Genomic DNA, 19,660 nt, shown 5'->3' on the forward strand with positions numbered 1-19,660 from the left:
CTTGCATCACAAAGAAATAAAGTAGTTGAAAGAATGAGACGGCAACATGAGTATATTCCCAAAGTCTGGCACAAAGGCAACACTCACACTCTGATTGTAACTCTACAGGGGAGAAAGAAAGAAAACCTTCCTGTGAGCAACACGAGAAACTGCCAGCAGTGGTCCTGTGGTGCCAGCAGTGGTCCTGTGGAAATGATGCCACTTTACGGCCAAGTTCTCTACTGTACACCATTCTATTTTGTAATACAGACGTGACTTCTAAAATCCAAATGATCCCACTAGCTGGCAGTACTTTTCCACATTAATTCATATGCAAATGGTATACAAATATATCCTTGTGTAGAGGTGATCACCATCCACTCTTTTGTGGTAGGGGTGCTGACATTTGCACTTTTAGAAACCTGAGTTCCTACTCAGCGCTCATCCCTAAGTTCAGATACCTCAGAAAAATCATATTTTTATGACTTGGAAGCATGAAACGAAACACAAGTATTCATGAAGTCATCAGCAAATATTTCAAACTATTCATCTGTTTCTATTTAATCAAATTACAAAATAGTTAGTCATCCCCCGTCAGAAAATGAAAAGACGGGAATCATAAGTGCCACCTAGTGGGGGAAATCTGCTATTGTCATTGTCTAAGAGGACAAAGCATTCCCCAGGTCTCGGCAGCACAGTTCCCCCACCACCACCACCCACCCCCCCCCCCCAGCTGCCCTGGACCCACCTTGGGGTGCTCCTCCGGCACATGTTGCTTGGAGAACTTGGCAAGCTGCACCAGCTCAGGGACGACCTCCTTGACATCGTAGCTGTTGGTGCAGTTTACCAGGGTGTTGGCCACCGAGTACAGGATGGTCTTGTCGCTGGTCTGGAGGCCCCCAGGACAGGAAGAAACGCAAAGGAGCCACTTTAGTGGTAGATGAGTGGGAACCTCTGGGCTGTTCCTGGTGGACCCCCTCCCACACTTCCAGAAGAGCCCAGGCACTGCCTGGGTTCCCTCATGATCCCATTGCCAGAGGATGACAGGCAGACAGGAGTCCACCCACAACCAGGCAAGATGAGGGCCATCCAATGAAACTGCCAATCCAGCTTCACCAGGGAGGGTGGAGCCAGGATGAGCCCACAGCCAGCTGAGCCCTGAGGACCAGGGCCAGGCACCCTTTCCTGAGGTCAGAGATCAGGACTATTCTTGCCTTGGCCAACTCGAACATGGCCTGTAGAGCAGGGATGTCCTGGACAAAGTCGTCCTTCACATCAGCATCCAGCGTGAGGTAGGCCAGGCCCTCCACTGCCCAGCGCCGCGTCCGAGTGTCTATGGCAGTGTTGCATAGCCACCTAGAAGTGGAGGAGAGGAGAAACTGCTGCAGAAGGAGCCAGGGCTCTGTCTGGCCAAGAGTGACCCAGGTTCTGGGTAGCAGGTGGCCAGTGAGGGGGGTCTTTTCTCACCCAATGTCACTGAAACACACTCCAGGAACTCCCCCTCCCCCCAGAGGCCCATGAGGAAGCAGAGAGTCCAGTCTCTTACTTTCGACACTGCTTAGCCAGCTTCTCCGTTGACCCTTCAGCAAACTGTCTGAGCCCATAATCTGAGCCCCCAGCTGAGCCAAGTTTACAGAGGCCCTGCGGAGAGGGATATGGAAGGGTTAGCAACACTGAAGCCTAAGTCAGGTCCTGTAGCCCTGTGGTCAGCACTGTCCCCTTTTCTCTGCTTAATATACCTCTGCGCCCTTCTACCTCTTCTGAGATGCCCCATCCAATGCCCTATGTTAGGGAGGATGCTCACCACTTTGATCTCGTAGATGTTTTGAAAATGCTGCACAAGGGAATACTAAATATCTACAGCCACCGTGAGAAACCTCGAGATGGTGTGAGATGGCAAAGTCACACCATGTGGGCAACCAATTCAGACATACAAAATCTAGCTCGGAGGAAAAACAGACCCTTGCCAGGAAAAGAACAATGCCTTCTGGAGCAGCAGGGCCATCACGTCTGTGGCAAAAAAAGTTTCTAAAAAATTGATATGAGGGCCTGGCATGTTGGCATACACTTTTAATCACAGCACACAGGGGTCAGAAGCAGGGGGATCTCTGTGAGTTAGGGTTCAGCTTGGTCTCCATATCGAGCTCCAAGCCGTTCAAGGTTACATACATGGTAAAATCCTGTCTCAAACGCAAACAAACAAACAAAAAACTGACTGACATGAGGGGCTAGGGGATGACTCATTGAGGGAAGCAAACATGAAGACCTGGATTCAGATCCCCAGGACACATAAAGCTGGACATAGCACAGGCCTATATGCTATGTGTTCCTTCAGGGAGGTGGGGGGACAGAAACGGGAGAATCTCGAGAAGTACATGGGCCAGTCAGCCTGGCTATGCAATGGCAAACAACTACAGACCTGACTCAAACAAGGTGAAAGATCAAGGTTCAACACCCATGGTGTCCACTGGTCTCCACATGTGTGCTATGGCACAATCACACACACACATACACACACACACACACACACGGAGAGAGAGATTTTTAAAAATTATATGAGCCAGGAATAGTGATACAGGCCTGTAATCCCAGCTCAGAGTGAGCAGGAGACTCGTGAGTTGAAGACCAGACTACTGGCCTACACAGTATATTTGAGATCAGCCTGGGATCCATAGCAAGACCCAATCAATCAAAAGAATAAAAAGTCTGGAGCTAGAGCCTGTAACTCCAGTACTCAAGAGGATGACACATTTGAGGTCAGTTTGGGACATATTACCACAATAAGATAAAACCTATCTTTAAAAAAAAAATAGAAGCTTCCTATCCCTCTCTTGGGAACAGGCAGCTTCTGCCTCTCCCACTTCTCCCCTCTCCCCCCCCCCCTTCCGGCTTCTCTCTCTCTCTCCCTCCCCTTCTCCCCTTTTCCCTTCCCCTCCATAACACACCTAATAAAAAAAAATAAAAAAGAAAAAAGAATTTTTAAAAAAGTAAAAAAAAAAATAGAACAAAGGGGGCTGGAGAGATGGCTCAGCAGTTAAGAGCACTTGACTGTTCTTCCTGAGTTCAAGTCCCAGCAACCACATGATGACTCACAACCATCTGGAGTGGTATCAGTCTCCTTCTTCTGGTATGCATGAAGTCAGAAGACTCATACACATAAAATACATGAATAAATAAATCTTTTTAAAAAGAAAAACAGAACAACAAAAAATGTGAATTAAGATCCAGGTGAATAAATCAAATCTTCTCCGTAATTTTTTGTTAGGTGAAGAAAGGAGAATGAGAACAATTCTGAAAGGTGGAAACAGTAAAAATGAAAAACCTAATTCTGCTGCATGCAGCTGCTCAAATAAATACATTGTTGGCGTCTGCTCTGAAAGTACTTCCTGGACGGTGTCCGTGTTTGTCTCCCCAGCACAGAGGGCACTTTCCTAGCGCTAACCGGGGGTCATCCTCCTGACTCTTCCCACAACCCTGGCTTTCACTCTGTCTGCAGGGGTACACAGATGGGCCTGAGGGGTCCCTAGTACGTGACCCCTTGTCCTGGCTGGTTTTATGCCAACTTCACATAAGCTAGAGTCATCAGAGAGGAAGGAGCCTCAATTGAGGAAAGATCTCCACAAAATCCAGTGGTAAGGTATTTTCTTAATTAGATCACCCATTGTGGGTGGTGCCATCCCTAGGCTGATGGTCCTGGGGTTAAGAAAGCAGGCTGAGCAAGACAGGGGAAGCAAGCCAATAAGCAGCATTCCTCCATGACCTTCGTCTCGGCTCCTGCCTCCCGGCTCCTGTCCTGTTTGAGCTCCTATCCTGGCTTCCGTCAATGATGAACGGTAACATGGAAGTGTAAGCTGAGTAAACCCTTTCCTCCCCAGCTTGCTTTTCGGCCACAGTGTTTCATCACAGCAGTGGTAACCCTAACTAAGACACCCCCCCTCAAGGCTGGGGGCCATGTCTCCTTCATCCTGGTGTCCCTGGCACTCAGCACCCCGGCCACTCACCACCAGCGTGCGGATTTTGATCTTCTCATTCTTGGTGGTCTTGTAGATCTGCTTGAGAAGCGACACGCCATTGGTGATGATGAAGGTGGCCCGGCTGAGTTTAGTGGAGGCGTGGATGAGCGCCTCCACAGCCACCAGCTGGTCCACCTCGCGCTCCGAGCCGCACAGGGCCACCATCATCTCCATCACACCTTTCATGCCCAGCAGCTGATTGCCCAGGTCAAAGGGCCCCTGCAGGATGCCCGACACTGTCTGGATGGCATTCACATTCTTGTCCATGTCCTGGGGATCAAACTTACCCCTAAGGCAGAGGACAAAGGTGGTCAAGAGAATCAGCCCAAAGGGACGGAAAGAGTAGAATAAGGGGGGGGGGCTTGAATTTGCCCTACACCTGAGCTGTGTGACATTGGGCAGTTCACGGAACCTTTCTGAATCTCAGCTTTTTAGTCTATAGATAAAGAGTATAGTACTGTTATTTCTGAAGGACAAATGACATCACAGCTGGTCACAGGGTATGGCCCTGGGGCAGCACACTCTGACCTTGAGAATTGACCTGCAAGAAGTTGAATTATTGGTCAGAGGAGGAAGCAGCACTGAGGAAGGCACTGGCCTGCAATGCAGTCACCCCCAAAATTTCTTCCTTGAAGAGTTTGAGGGGCTGGAGAGATGGCTCAGAGGTTAAGAACACTGATTGCTCTTCCAGAGGTCCTGAGTTCAGTTCCCAGCGACCATATGGTGATTCACAGCCGTCTATAATGAGATATGGTGCCCTCTTCTGGCATGCAAGCATACATGGAAGGAATGTTATATACATAATAAATAAATAAATCTTTTTAAAAAAGAGTTTGAGCTGGGGTACCCTAAAAATAAGTCATTTCAAATTGAGGTGATTGACAAGTCATTAGTTGCTGGTTACACAGGAAAAGGTGAGAAGCCCCCTCAGCTGAGGTAAGGACCAATGAGAGACTCCAACAGCTCCAGTCCTCTCAACCTGGAAGGACAGTCCAGAGGCACAGCCACAGAGATGCAATCTGCAGACACAGGTGTGAGCAGAGTGGCCTCCTCACACGGGCCTCATCCCAGGAGCCCCAGCCTATCACCAAGGTGGTTCTGCTGAGCTCAGGGATATGGACCAATCAGGACCAAACACTCTACCAGGGTGAATTCCTCTTGTGCATGGAAGACCAAAACTCGATCAGAGCTTCATCTCCCATTTAGCTGGACCTTGCAGCTTTGCCTGTAGCCCGCTAGGACCAGACTTCTTTGTAAGGATTATGGAACCAAGACTCAAGCTCCAAGGACAGGAGGACTCATAGGGTGAGAAAGACCGACTGAAACTCCGGCAGGCAGACAAGTACCACAGGTGCTTTAAGAGCCAAGGTCAGGGTTAGCAGGGGTACAGGACTGGGAGGGAGTTGGCCTGCTTGAGAGCTCAGGATAGCTCAGGATAGCTCAGAATAGCTCTTCATTTGGCTTTTATTTTTCAAAAAAAAAATACATAGGTGAGAGCGATGTATGAATTTGCCAGGCATGGTGGCTCACGCCTTTCATCCCAGCACTCAGGAGACAGAGGCACTGAGCTCTATGAGTTCGAGGCCAAGAGGCCAACCTGATCTACACAGAGAGTTCTAAGTCAGTAGGAACTATCTAGTAAGACCTTTTCAAAAAAAAAAAAAAACAGATGTATGTGTTTGTGTTACAAGATCTAAACTCTCTCTTCCCTGGCCCCTATTTTAAAAAAAAAAAAAAAAAAAAAAAAGTATGCTGTCCTAGGAAGAAAGAAAGAACCCAAAGTGAAGGTGATTTCTTTGCCCACCTAGGGCCCCTCTAGGGGGAGTTTCCTAAGCCACACCCCAGATTTTGAGGCATGGGCAGTGTCTCAGAAATCTGGACCATGTACAGATTTGAGAATCACTGGAATTAACTGTAAACCACAGCATCAAATTCGTGGTGGGGGACAGGTAAGGAGAGAGGCTCCTCAGCAGTTCACGGAGAGGTCCACACCGAAGTAACTGCAGTTTTCCCGCCAGCACCAGTGCGCAGCCACGTTAGCGCAGCTTCCTAGAGATAGCTTCCAACCCTAGTCAAGCCATCAAGCCATCAGACGGCTGCGGTCCCGGCCAACGTAACTGTGTCTCAAGCTAGCTACACAGGTCCCGAATTCCCATCCCACTGAGGGGTAATAAATTACTTTTATTTCTGTAAGTTACTGAAGGTGGAGGGCGACTGGCCACACAGCCAGAGGTGGCTAATGCCTCCGGGGAACTCACGTGATGTACTCCTCGCAGATCTTGCGGAAGTGGTCACGCTCGGGGTCACAGCGCAGGTCGTCGTAGAGTTTGTTGATGAGGACGGAGGCCAGCATGCGGGTGTTGTCCGTCAGAGGCAGGCAGGAGGGCAGATCTGGAACCTGCCCCACCACCTTCAGGATCTTCCTCAGACCTAAAGGAAAAGGTCTGAAACTCCTGAGGGGCTCTGTCCCCTTCAAAAAACGTCTCATCCCTGGCTCCCCACCAGCTATGGCTTCAGACAGTACACGGCCTCAACAGAGTTTAGGGCACTGGAGAGTGGACAAGGAGGCCCTGACCTTTCTCCTGCCTCTGCCTCTGTGGAGCCATCCCCCTGTTGCATAGCCATTATCTCCACCATACTAAACTCAACACTAGTTGATCTCAGGGGTCTAGACCAGCGCTGCCGTTTCTGGATTGTGTATGAACTTCCTTATATACGAGTTCACAGTATCTTTCCCCCAGGCCTCAGTTTCTTCATTTACAAAGGTTAAAAAGCACACCCTATTTTTATAGACTTGACTACTCAGTCAGATAATGTACAGAAATGGCCTCTCACCCCCGGAGACGTAACCCACTCCTCAAAGATCTGCCGTTACTTTGGTAGTTATTACCATTATCTCTTGTCGCATCCTCATGGAAGAACCTTTGATGGATTCCTCCACCAGACTAAATTCAAGATCACATGTTTAATAAGCAGATTAATAACCAAGCCCCTTGCCTGCCCTACCTTCAACACAGCGTGAGAACTGGGTGTGTAAACCTACGGGTACTGAAAGCTAACGATGCTGATGAGGCAGCTGGCTTCAGCAGAACTACAGATGGAGAGGAGGACTGAGCTCGGTGACAGAGGGTGCTTCCCTAGCCTATGAAAGGCCCCGATTTGACTCCCGTGTCCCCAAAAGATGAGTGGCAGACTGTTCCGAGCATTTCTTTGGTGCCAAGGGGCTTGTGCATGCTCCCTGCACTGAGCCTAGCAATCAATCACCCTACTTCTTAGCAATCAGTTCCATCGTTCAGACAAGATCACAAGTGACACACACAGAGGACACCTCATGCCTGGTGTCGAGCCCACTGTATGAACTGTCACACCATGAAGCCTCTGGGGCATCTAATGTCAGAGCTAGCTTGGAGGTGGAGAGATATCAGTGACCCCAGTCAGAGAAAGAAAGGCAAATACGGGAGCCTGAGGTTCTGGGTGCTGGCAGAGAACCGAAAGTGATTGGCAGCAATGTTATACTGTGTATATTTTACAACTTTAAGGAAAACCCCCACCATCTACAACTCAGCTCTGACTCTCCAGGGGGTGGGCACAGACCCCTCAGACTGAGAGCTCAGTCCCATGAGATGGCCTCTACTGCAGGCCCATGGGCTGGATCCCAGCATTCAAATCAAAGAAGAAAATAAAAAAATGTTTCCCCCACCTATTTCATCCCACAAACCACATACTTGATCCTAGTGCAGAGAAGGGGGTCACCGTTGCTGGCCAGCTTTCAGAATATATGCAGAGGCCAGCTGGGGTAGGGGAACATGACAACGGTCCTTGGACACTAGGGTCAAGTGTTAAAATCTAAGTGCTTGCACTGTGTTGGGTGGGTGCTTGGGGAGCACAGCACTGTGTTGGGTGGGTGCTTGGGGAACACAACCCTGTGCTGGGTTAGTGCTTGGGGAGCACAGTACCTAATGGAAGCTGACTTGGGCCTTGTAGAACAAGTCATAGGCTGTGTGTCACAAAACCTGTGGGAGAATTAACCACAGCAGACTCTAAAGCCACGGGTGCGACTCCTGCACAGATGGGGAGGATTCGGAAGACAACTCACACTTAGATTGAGTGACTGACTGCTAGAGCCGTTTCACTTTGCTTGCTATAAAGTACGTGTGACATCATCTTCTCCCCCTTTGGAAGGCCTGTTAAGTGTTTTACCAGCCATGAGACTTCAGGCATGTTACCCCAATGGTTGGTAAAGTCCTGTTTGTAACAAACACTTAGCCCTGTCTTTTAGGTGGCTCTACCCAATGTTTTGGGGTGCTAACTACTTTCTGAATATGTTCTTGCCCTTAATTCAGAGCTTTGTTCTACCTGTGTCAACAACCCCTAGGGGATACACTAATGCCTGCCACCCACTTCAGTGGGGACTGAAGACACTCTCCAAACAACATCTCCTCTCTCTACACAAGGAAAAGTATCCTGATCCTGCCCCTAACAGTATGACTGAATCTCAAGCCCATCCCCCATCTCACCGTTATCTACGACATAGATAGTGCGTGAGTTGTCATGAATGGCCAGGTCCTTCCTGGGGACGTTCTTGTTGAGCAGGTTCAGTGCCTGGTCTCTGCCCTGCCCGGAGACCTTCTTACTGACCAGCATGTCCAGCAGGTGGCTAGTGATCTGCTTCAGGTCTTTCTTGGTGTCTGAAGAGCAGAGGAAAAGAGCAAGTAGAGACGATAGAAAATTTCACATAGAGAGGATTAAGGAGGGCAGAAACTTCTAGAAGGATTCTGCAGGGCCTGAACCCACTATTTTTCTGAGTGTTACCCCCTTGAATTTGAAGCATCCTCCTGACAGGCTCCTATGTGGAATGCCTGTCTGCTGATGGTACTGTTTGGAGGGGTTCTGGAAACAGGAGGAGGTAGAGTATGGTTGAAGATGGGCCAGATCCTGGACAGCTGTTTCTTGACCCAAGAGGTGCCTCCCATCTCGCTCCTCCCTTCCTTCCTTCCTTCTTTCTCTTCCTCCTCCTCCCCTCTTCTTCTTCCTCTTCCCTTTCCCCTCCTCTTTCCGCCCCTCTCGCCCCTCTTCCTGTCCACCATGAGGAGGCTTCCTCCTATGCCTGCTATCACAGCATGATACCAATGCTCTGCCAAGTGCATGACGTGCCAAGCAAACACCCAATAAGCCATCTGAGGGTGTGAGCAAAATAGATCTTTCCTCATACTGTTTTCCGGTACAGTAAGCATGTGAATTTCCCAAGACAGTGTTGTTCATCTCACACTCCTACCCAAAAAAGCAAAAAAAAAAAAAAAAAATCCTCATCCTCAAGCAACACCCCCAAGGGAATTCTGGCCCCAGACCACTGTCTCCTCCCACATTCCCTTTGTCTTCAAAGAGTCCGTGTTCCTGGAAAACCCCTTACTTCCAGGCAATGACTGGCAGAGATCCAAGGACACTTCGTATGGTTTTAATTAACTTTTTTTTTCTGCTTGATATTTCAAGACAGGGTTTCTCTGTGTAGCCCTGGCTATCCAGGAACTTTCTCTGTAGACCAGGCTGACCTCGAACTCGCAGAGATCCCCCTGTCTCTGCCTCCCAAGTGCTGGGATCAAAGGTGTATGCCACCACTGCCCAGCTGCACTGGCTGCTCTTGAGGAGGAACCCAGGGTTTGCTTTCACATGGTGGCTCACAGTCATCTCTAATTCTGGTTCCAGAGGATCCAATGCCCTCTTCCGATTCCCACAGGCATCAGGCACACACAAGGTACACATACATATATGTAGTCCAAGCATTCATACACACAGAATAAAACAAGTCTAAAAAGTGTCTTATAGGAAGGACATGTATACTCCCTTCAGACACTTCTTCATACAGATTCAGACATGCTGGGGACAGGGTCTGGGACTGGGACTGGGACTTCTGTCTATGATGCCAGGACTAACCCTGCCTGGGGTGGACGGTAAAGAGCAAGAGCATTTTCCCAGCTCTGCTCTGACGAATTTCCTGAAACTTAGAGAGATGTTAGAGGTTCTAGAGTGGAGTATGAAGACAGATAAGAAGTAAGGTCTCTACAATATGTCAGATCAGCAACAGGGAGGAGAGGACTGCGCCACACAGGGAAGGAGAGGCGAAGCTGACACTGTAGTTTGCAGATAGATAGGACTTGTAATAGCAGGCTCATTCTCGTTTTAAATGGTCCCTCTGCCACACTAGCTCTGAGTTGGCCATGTGGCTTGAGGGTACAACCAAGTTTGCAACGCATTTACACCCTGAGCTGGCCCATTTCTAATCCAGCTATCATATCATATAGAAATCCAAGATAGCCATGAGAGACATCACGGGGGTAGGGGGGCAGTGGAGGAGGAATATCAAGGCTTCTGAGCAACCTTTCCAGCTAACCAGCAACCATCCAAGTGAAGCCAGCTTGGGCCTTCTAAAAAGTCTGACCCAGAAAAGACAAGCAACTCCTTGGCCATTACTGTAGTAAGTTAGGGTCAATCAAGAACCCAGGCCTGGAGAGATAGCTCAGAGGTTAAGAGCTCTGACTGCTCTTCCAGAGGACCTGGGTCCCATTCCCAGCAACCACACGGCAGTTTACTGTCTGCTGTAACTTCCATTCTAGGGGATCCAATACCCTCACACAGACATACATGTAGGCAAAATTTCAATGCATATAAGATAAAAATAAATAATTTTTTTAAAAAAAGAAACCAGGCCCCTAAAAGGTGAGTATTAATAATACACAGGGATTCTCAGCAGGGGCTGGATATGTAGTTCAGTAAGAGAGTGAACTCTCATCAGGGGCCAGGTATGCAGTTCAGGAAGGGAGAGCTTGCTTAGTATACACAAGACCCCAGGTTCAGTTCCCAGCACTGCACCACCCCCCAAGTCCTCCTTACGAACAAGAAAAGCAATAGTGCCCCAACAGGAGTGACAGCCCAGCCTTGCTGGACTTTGTGTTGATTGCCTTGCCTGCTCGAAGCTAAATAATTTTAAGAACATTAAATGGGCTGGGCTTGGTGGTACACACCTACAATACCAGTACTTGGGAGGCTAAGGTTGGAGGACAGAGAACTCAAGACAGTATGAACTACATAGAGAGACCCTATTTGAAAAGAAAGAAAGAATAACATTAAATTATGTGCTTATCAATTACTTTTCTCATAACTGGGTCGCAACAGCTGGCAAAGAAAGTTGGGGAAGAAGGGTTATATTTTGGTTAATGGTTTGAGGTGGCTCATGGTGGGAAGGGCATTGATAAGGTGGCTCACAGCTATGGCAGTGGAAACATGGGGTTCCTTTGAGTGGATCGGGACACACAGATGAGAAAGGACAGAGAAACATCCAGGAAACCTCAAGTCCCAACCTCCCTGACCCCACTTCCTTCACTGAGACCCCCATCTCCTAAAGGTTCCCTAACTGCCCAAAACAGCTCCTGACAACCAGAAACGTTCCTGTGGGGTTCATTTCACATTCCAACCACAATGCATGTAACACTGGCCTTGCTCAGTAAGACAATTTAAAAGGACCTAGAGCAGAATTCCAATTTTTAATTGATATTTACGTAAATATTTTGACATGGATAAGAACAGACAGAGGGGATCCAGTGAATTATCTGAGTGAGTCCGGGTTTTGTTGGGGAGAGTATTTTTCCTTCTTATAGATTTCTGTATCTTTCCAAGTCTCCCCAGTGAGCTTCCATTACACTATGATGAATATAACATAGCTTAAAATTTACCATTTTTACTACTTTTAAGTATAAAATTGAGTGGCATTGAACACAGCCACATTAACATGAGCCATTGGCACCACCCACCCACAGCACCTTCCAGATGGACACGCTGACAGTTCTACACCCAGTATCGTGTACCACTTTCACCATTACAACCCCAGCACACACACTAAAATCAAACCAGGCCACCTCTGCAGGAGATGCCAACGTGAGGTGGGAACTGACTCCGCCTGGGAGTCCACATGAACCAGAACAGAAGAATATCTCCTACCTAGAACCAAGGCCTCCTCCTTCCCTCGATGTTCTCTCTTGTCCTCCCCAGACAGGGAGTCGATGATGGCCTGGAGCAGGTTGCAGACAGCCAGAGACATCTCTTCATTCTCCACGGCCATGAGGCTGCAGATTCTGTCTATGCGAACTGTGTGCAGGATCGCTGTAGCCTAGACCCCAGCAGGAACAGAGTCAGCAGCCTTGCTCCTCCCTCCTGCCTGGCACCTGGGTTAGGAGGTGTGTGGTGACTGTCCTATCCACTTCATGCTTTAGGGAAGTGGGGCTCACAGGCTGGGAAACCTGCTTCAGGGGACTCTGAGCTATGTCACCCCATAATGGAGTCCAGGAGGCATTAAATCTGTGAATGCAGTAAGATCTCACCAAGATATAAGTGTAGAAGATACACTGAACTCAAAGGCTGACTATGAAGAAACGTACATTACAATGCTTTTGAATTCAGCTCTTCCTGTAATCCACTTCCAACAATGCCTTTGCTCAGTCAAGCCCGCTTCCAGCTCTCAGGGAAAGAGCCCAGAGCACTCTTGTGCCAAGCTTCATATTACCCAGGCTGGAAGGCAGGGGACCTTTGAGGCTCTATCACCGCCCTGACTGTGTGCCACCCTCTGCCTCCTGGACCCGCGGCCACCCACACCATCTGTCCCGATCCCCCAGCCCTCACCCTCGCTCGGTGTCCACTGCACATGCCAGACAAGGTCCGCACTGCAGCCAGCACCAGCTCAGGCTTCTTAGTGTCCAGCAGCTGCAGCAGCAGGCCCACCCCATTGCTCTGGAAGATCCTCTCGGCCCCTGCTTCTTCACGGCCCAGGACGATGAGGTTGTTGGCAGCCTGAGAGGGAAGCAATGAAGGTTGTCAGGAAACCGGATGGAAGCCTTGGTCATAAACCTAGTGCAGGGATGCAGGGGTAGAACACCAACTGCATCTTCAGGACACTGGTAAATTCTGTCCAAGATCTTACAGTCCTGCTCCTGGAAACATAGAAAAAAATAATAGGAATAATAATATCAAAGCAACTTGCCTAAGGACCAACTTGATGCAATATGCCACAGCCAGGGAGTGAGGCCACAGATACAGCACAGCCACATGGACCAATGCTAACAGGTGGGATGGGGGTCACAGATGCCCTCGGCCCTTGGTGTTGTAAAAATAAAACTACATCCACTGTGGATGGAGATGGACTGGGAAAGATGGGAACATGAAAGAAAGCTTTTCATAGGTTAAAATCGTTTCTTTGAACATGGCTATCGCATTTTGTTTTCCTGTTATCTGTTCAAGGGAATCTGAAGTGGTGGGGCTCTGGGGAAGGTGGAAGATGTGGCCACAGAGTGCAATGCAGAAGCCCCGGCGTCAGAGCCCAGGTCCTGCCCAGAGCCTGGCTCCCATCACAGCACCTTGCTGAGCCCCAGATACTTCATTTAAGAAATGGGGCAGTCGAGTAAGGGATTAGGAAGCCACCAAGGCTCTTGTTACTAGGATGTCTTTCCGCTTGAGCTCTATGAACCTCCAAAGGCCCTGATGCAGGCAGGGAGGAAAAGGGCCAGAGAACCAACAGCTGAGGAAAGAGCAGGAGGGAGAAGCAGACAGAAAAATGGGGAGCCGGGGGTAGGCAACGAATGTCAGGTAAACACTACTGAACATTGTTATCAGCTTAGGGCTTTGAGCTTCTCCAGACAAAACTACTTTATCCACGGCAACTCACTAGGTCCTCAGAGAAATTGCAAAGTACATTTTTGTATCGTGTGAATTCACTGACCACAAAACTAATATGCCATCTTTCCTCACAGGCGCCATCGGCCAAATTCTTATATAAATAAGGGCAAGACATTCAAATGTTCACTCGAGGACCCAAAAGGAACATGAGAAAGAGCAAAAGAGTTGGTTAAGATGACTGTTGCCAGTCAGACGTGGTGGCACACGCCTTTAATGCCAGCCCTCGGACAGCAGAGGCACTGGGGAGGCTGACACAGGCGGATCTCTGTGAGTTCAAGGCAGCCTGATCTACAGAGCGAGTTCCAGGACAGCCAGAGCTGTTACACAGAGAAACCCTGTCTTGAAAAAAAAAAATGACTTTTACCAGTAAATACTTCAATATTTTTTTAATATGTCAGCATGACCTCTTCGCTGTGTTTCTAAATGAGACAAAGCATTATTCGAATGTGCCAGTGTTTCTTGGGACCAAAACGATAGTGAGGCAAGTTAGATATTCCCAGTGGGTGCGAAATGTAAGGAGGCAACAAAAAGCCTAATATCTAGACAAGTAAGGCTTAATGAAATACTTTTGAGTCAAAATCAAAGGTCAAACGTTGCACATTGAGCAAAATATCTGATCTTAAACAAAGATGTCATCGATCCTGCAGTTTGACTCGCCTCAGTGACTTCACCCCAAGCTTGGTCCTTCTTATGGTTAGTGCCGCTTTCTAATGGGATTAACTCGGAGCCAATTTTTTTCCCCATTCTCATGGACACCGCCCTCTTCCAAGCACAAGCAGCACTTTTCGGGAGCCGCGTGCAGAGAGCGCCCTCTGCTGACAAGCATGAGGCACCACTCACCTTTTCCCTCTTATCAGCCTCACTGTTTTCATTCAGAAGAATTTCAAACATCGTCTGCACCCTGGAGTCTGTGGAAAACTGCACACGGAGCTGAGGAGAGAGGAAGGAGTCCTGAGGGAGGTAGGCAGCGGGTCCACATCATTTCTGTCTACTCTTCGTATGTTCAGCATAGAAAATAATAGGTCTACTCTGGACCCCAGCACATCCATTTATTTATTTACTGAGCGAAATGTCTCAGCTGGGAACGGCGTTTACTGAGCAAGCAGGGAGACCTGAGATGATCCGCAAAACCCTCATAAAATGATGGATAGCCAACCTCCACCTCCTCTGGCCTCATCACCCCCTCATAATAACAGCAATAATAACGAGGATGTGAACAATAATTTTAACGTTAGTTGAATAACCACTTTATGCCAGGCACTGTTCAGGGAAAGAAAGGTGCACAAGGAGCTGGGATGGTGGTGCATGCCTTTAATCCCAGCACTCAGGAGACAGAGGCTGGCAGATCTCTGTGAGCTCAAGGCCAGCCTGATCTACAGAGTGAGCTCCAGGAGAGCCAGAGCTACACAGAGAGAGCATGTCTCAGAAAACCAAAAACGAAAGAAAGAAAAGTGAACAAAATCAATTCTTTGACCCAGAAAGCTATCAGTCCAATTAGTTACAGTCATTATTACGTATAATCATCACGACATTCTTGGTAGACATCAGCCCAATTTTAGAATCTCATAGGTAATCAGCTACCAGACGTTTAAGTGGAGGCTACAGTAGAGATTTTGTCTCCAAGCTCATAAAACAGGAGCGGCTTTCAAGCATCCCGCCAAGCAAGCGGAGTCCATCCTGTCTGGAGGTCTAGACCCTCACACATCCAACCCTAGGCACTCTGGATCTTTTGTAATGTGACCTAAATGATCACCCGGCCAGCTACTTCTGCACCCACTCTGGCTGGGAGCTACCGCTCCTCGCTCCTGCCCGCCTGGGCAGGCTCCTCCTTTACCGACCCCTTTTCTCATCTGCCCCTCCTTTCCATTTCCCCAGCACTGAATCTGCACTCTGGACGGTGTGCCACGGTCCAGCCACACAGGAGTCACTGAGTCTTGGAGAAGATGACTGGATGAGCTATTGTCCTCCTGATCTCACAGAAGGAAGCCAAGTTGTCCAAGTGGCCAGTAAGAAAGAAGTCAGCCAGGGGAGGATGCAGGGCTCCTCTCCTCTGGCTCAGGCTCTCCATGGCTTGTCCATATTCCTAGCAAAGATCTCAGGCTCCCACAGACTCTGACCCTCTGTCCCGCAACAGTATCACTGATTCCCAGGGATCCCAGAATATCTTTGTCCCCCTAGAGTCCCAGTGTAGACTCACTAGGTGACCGTAATTCTCTTTTAAAGCTTCCGTCTGAAATTTAAAAGAGCTGTAGCTTTAAGTAGACTGCGCCCTCACCCAGCACCGCAGATCCTCTCCACCTCTCACAGATAGGTGTACTTGCCTGGCTGTTTCCCGGACACTGCCCATGTTCCGTGCCGTCTCCAGCTTGCAGCTGAAGAGGCAGGGCTGACTCAGGTCTCAACCTTCCTAGCTCATCCCCCTACACCCCACAAATGGGATGGAAATAGCCAACGTTCTCTGGAAGAGCCTGGGTTACCTGCTCCTGGATGCTGGTGTTGAGCCTCCGCAGTGTCTCCTGGAAGTTCTGATTCCTTGGTTCGAGGGTGGCACAGCGCTGCACATCCTTGAACGCCTGGTCCAATTTGCCCAGATGCTCGAGTGCCTGGCACCGCCGATACAAGGCCTTGATGTCAGCAGAGTTGATATCAATGGCTACAGACGGGAGACAGGCAGATCCTCAGGGGGCTGGGCTACATACTACTCTCCCTCTTCCGCTGCCCAGGAAGGATGTCTTCCTTAGAGGTACCCATCTGAACTAGCTGGCTCATACCATCTTTTTGATAGAGAGAAAGATTCATGGAATCTCGAGGTTGACAGAAAGCTTCAAAGTCCTCTCTCCCCACACCTCTCCCAGCACATGCACCCCAACTTCTATCTGATCCCCAAGGCTTCCTCTAGCACAGGATTCCTATCAGGGGTCCATCTGACTGGTGCCTGTATATCTCCAGAACTAGGGTGTCCCCACTTCTTTCTGAGGCAGCCAGGCAACTCCATCACAAAACCTTTCCCTATTCCTACCCCAACTCCTCTCTGTTCTTTTGCCCTTTTATCTTAAGTCTGGCCCTAGAGCCCCTGAGGTGAAGCTAAACCCTCTCTATCCCACTGGTGGCTGCCTTCCCTAGGCTAAACATTGTCAGACATTTCATTCCCTTCTCCAGAGGGCCCTTGACCTTCAGAACCCACAGACTGTCATAGCAGCTCCGAACAATGGCAGCCAGATCCACACTCCTGCACAGCCACGCTGGGAAAGTTTAAGGGGGAAGTATGGAGCTCACCTCTGGAAGCATCGGAAGCCGCCTGGGCATAGCTCTCCTGAGAAGCAAGAATGAGAGACTCCATTAGTGGGGGCCCAGGGCAGAGACAACCAGTGTCCCCTCGGTGAGGGGAGAAGTTAGCCGGGGAGCTACAGGTTATCAGAGGCCCAGGATACACTCCCTGACTGACACAGAAAAATACAGGCTTTGGCATCAGGCAACCCCAGGTTTAAAGGCTGGCTTCTCCACTACCTGGGAGAATTTGGCCAAGCTATTCACGCTCTCTGAACCTTGGGTTTCTTGACTGAAATATGTGAATAAGAACAAGGGCTGCCGCGGGATTGTTCTAAAAGCAGTGGCCCAACAACATATGAAAAACACCTGTGTTAGGTCAACTGTGAGTGGTGGGTTCCGGCTTCTCCAGAGCAGTGGCCTGGGAAGTCAGAGGCGCGGTTTCCAACTTAAGGGGTCAAGACGGCACAGTGAGAGGATGGTGGCTCCTTTCTATCAGACCACCACGCTCTTGTCTCCCCCCTTAACTGCTCTCAGCCCACCCAAGCTGCCCCATCCCCAGACCGTTTTCAGGCCACAGGCTGCCCGATTCCGGTAGAGTGTGGCCAGCAGGGCCTTGTCCTTCGTCAGCTTCAGGGCCTGGCTGTAGCTCTTGGTGGCTGCCTTGTAGTCCTGCCGCTGGAAATGCTGGTTCCCTTCCTCCTTCAGCTGTGCCGCTTCCGCCTCTGCCATCTGTGGGAATACCGGCAGCCCCGTGCGGTCAGCCTCTTGCTGGATAGCCAGGGCCCCAGGTTTCCCTCGCCACAGTGAAGGGTGGGGATTCTGCCTGGAAGGGATCCACTCCAGCACCCCCAAATCCACCGACTTCTCCCACCCCTGCCGCAAAGGACATTGGTCAAGCTTGGAGCTTGACCTCCATTGAGAGGGTTGTCAGAGTCCCTGTTTCCCAACTCTCTTTCAAGGTGTCACCCACCTTCCTTGCAGGCCTAAAGGTCCTCAGGGTCTTCTCCTTGCCCAGTCTCCCAGCCAACTCACAGTCTCCAGGGGACGCCTCCTTCTAGGTTCTGCTCCTGAGTTCTGCAGTTCACCTCAGCCAGCTTCTGACTGCTGTTCCCAGCCCCCACCCTGCAGGCTTTATCACCCCAGCCAGTGACTCCAGACTATATTTGGCCACAGGGGCAGGTGCTCCTGGAGGCTGTCATTGATACGGGGCCTTTCCCCTGCCTGGACTGGCTATCCTTAGCCACATGGAAGGACTGACTACCCTCTGGCCCTTAAGCACCCCACTCAGGGGCAGTCTTGCAAGACTTTGGACTCACACCTCAAAGTGTGGGAGAAAGATCCAGATGAGACAGGAATTGAGAGCCCTGCCCTGCCTAGGCAAACTTATGACGCCCCTTCCCCACCTCCATCCCAGAAAAACAACCCTCCCCCACTACAGCTATTTTGGGAGCAGAGTGACAGCTGAGGGGTTGATAGGCTTGGACACACAGCAGCTGCCCAGGTCCCTCTGGAGACTTCCAGAAAAGTCTCTGCCGAGGGAGGAGGAGAACAGAGTGGAGGACGATCCTTTCTCTTCATAGTTGTTCATAGCGCCTGCATTTGCTCCAAAGAGCCTGCTTTTGGACAGCCCAGCAGGACTTGCTGACTTGGTGAGTGGGGGCAGGGGGGGGCTGCTGTTTGAGTGTGATTGTCCCTCCCTGTCTGCGCTGATGAATAAATTCAGTCCCCCATCTAGGGAGACTCCCGTGGATGTGAGCTCTCCTCCTCTCCATCAGATCTCATTCTCCTGGGACAAGGACTAGGTCAGACCTGGAATTCCCTGGGTTCAAGGACTGTCACCCACCTTCCTTTGATCCAGATCTCTCCCAGGACAAGAGGAAGCTCCCTTTTCAAAAGTAGCAAGCACCATGGCGGAGGGCTCTCTCTCTCTCTGGGAGCCAGCCTTGCTTGATTCTCCGCAGCCAACTTTAAAAGGCTATCCTCACCTAGAGACAGAACTCTCCTGTCCCTCAGTGTCTGCTCCCAGAGGACAAGGATGCTGCTCAGGAATGTCCATTGCCATGGCTCTGCTCCACTTACCTCTGTTCTCCCAGCACCTCCCATACATCTCAAAACACACCTGAAAGATACCTAAGAAAAGCCACAAACGGGGGCACACAAGATAGCTTCTGCAAATAGAGCTGTGGTTTTAGAATGTGGACGTACAGCTATGTGACCTTGAACAGGTCTTACCGTGTTGAACGAAAGGCCCCGCCCTAACGCATGTGTTTGGTGTTTCTCTCACCTTGTTTTCCAAGCTGGCTTCAGACTGACTCAAACTCTGAGACTTAGGCAATTCATTGCCTGAACAGCTGGAACTGAGTTGTGGGTCACCGTGTCCATCTTAGCACACACTTTCTGAATGGTAAATGGGTGTGTGCGTGGGTAGATGGATTCCCTGCTCTCGTGAGATCCCAAGCCTGGATTCTCGCTTGAGGTCCAAACAATGAGGTAATGTGACAAAGGACCTCGCTGCTGGCAGAGAGGCTTTGGTTCTGTAGCTTTTGGACCAAGGGATCCTACGTTCAATTCCTGATTCAGTAATTCATTCCACAATCATTCTTTCTGGGTCTCCTATACACCAGGGGACATGACTGATAATGCGGAATGCCAGAATGCTTGGAAAACACACATCAAGA

General features: G+C 49.7%; 1 protein-coding gene across 3 annotated transcripts in view; it reads right to left on the bottom strand.

Moving 5' to 3' along the window:
* Positions 1 to 19,418, bottom strand: part of Unc45b (unc-45 myosin chaperone B) — a 31,734-nt gene extending 12,316 nt beyond the window's left edge. The window contains exons 1-13 of one of the 3 annotated variants that reach the window (XM_085695551.2): positions 19,267 to 19,418; positions 17,544 to 17,711; positions 16,989 to 17,025; positions 16,190 to 16,365; positions 14,553 to 14,642; positions 12,663 to 12,830; positions 11,985 to 12,153; positions 8,510 to 8,680; positions 6,251 to 6,422; positions 3,981 to 4,281; positions 1,526 to 1,620; positions 1,194 to 1,335; positions 728 to 868 (exon numbers count right to left, since the gene is read on the bottom strand). In XM_085695551.2, the coding sequence (XP_085551677.2) occupies positions 728 to 868; positions 1,194 to 1,335; positions 1,526 to 1,620; positions 3,981 to 4,281; positions 6,251 to 6,422; positions 8,510 to 8,680; positions 11,985 to 12,153; positions 12,663 to 12,830; positions 14,553 to 14,642; positions 16,190 to 16,365; positions 16,989 to 17,025; positions 17,544 to 17,711 (1,830 nt within the window). In that variant the 5' untranslated portion in view covers positions 19,267 to 19,418. Of the gene's footprint in view, positions 1 to 727; positions 869 to 1,193; positions 1,336 to 1,525; positions 1,621 to 3,980; positions 4,282 to 6,250; positions 6,423 to 8,509; positions 8,681 to 11,984; positions 12,154 to 12,662; positions 12,831 to 14,552; positions 14,643 to 16,189; positions 16,366 to 16,988; positions 17,026 to 17,543; positions 17,712 to 17,952; positions 18,274 to 19,266 lie in introns of those variants that run through there. The other 2 variants (XM_085695553.2, XM_085695550.2) reach the window with 2 other exon arrangements.
* Positions 19,419 to 19,660: the final 242 nt, after the last annotated feature.

The sequence above is a fragment of the Myodes glareolus genome, chromosome 9 (assembly GCF_982192425.1).
Source record: "Myodes glareolus chromosome 9, mMyoGla1.1, whole genome shotgun sequence".
NCBI classification, from domain to species: domain Eukaryota; kingdom Metazoa; phylum Chordata; class Mammalia; order Rodentia; family Cricetidae; genus Myodes; species Myodes glareolus.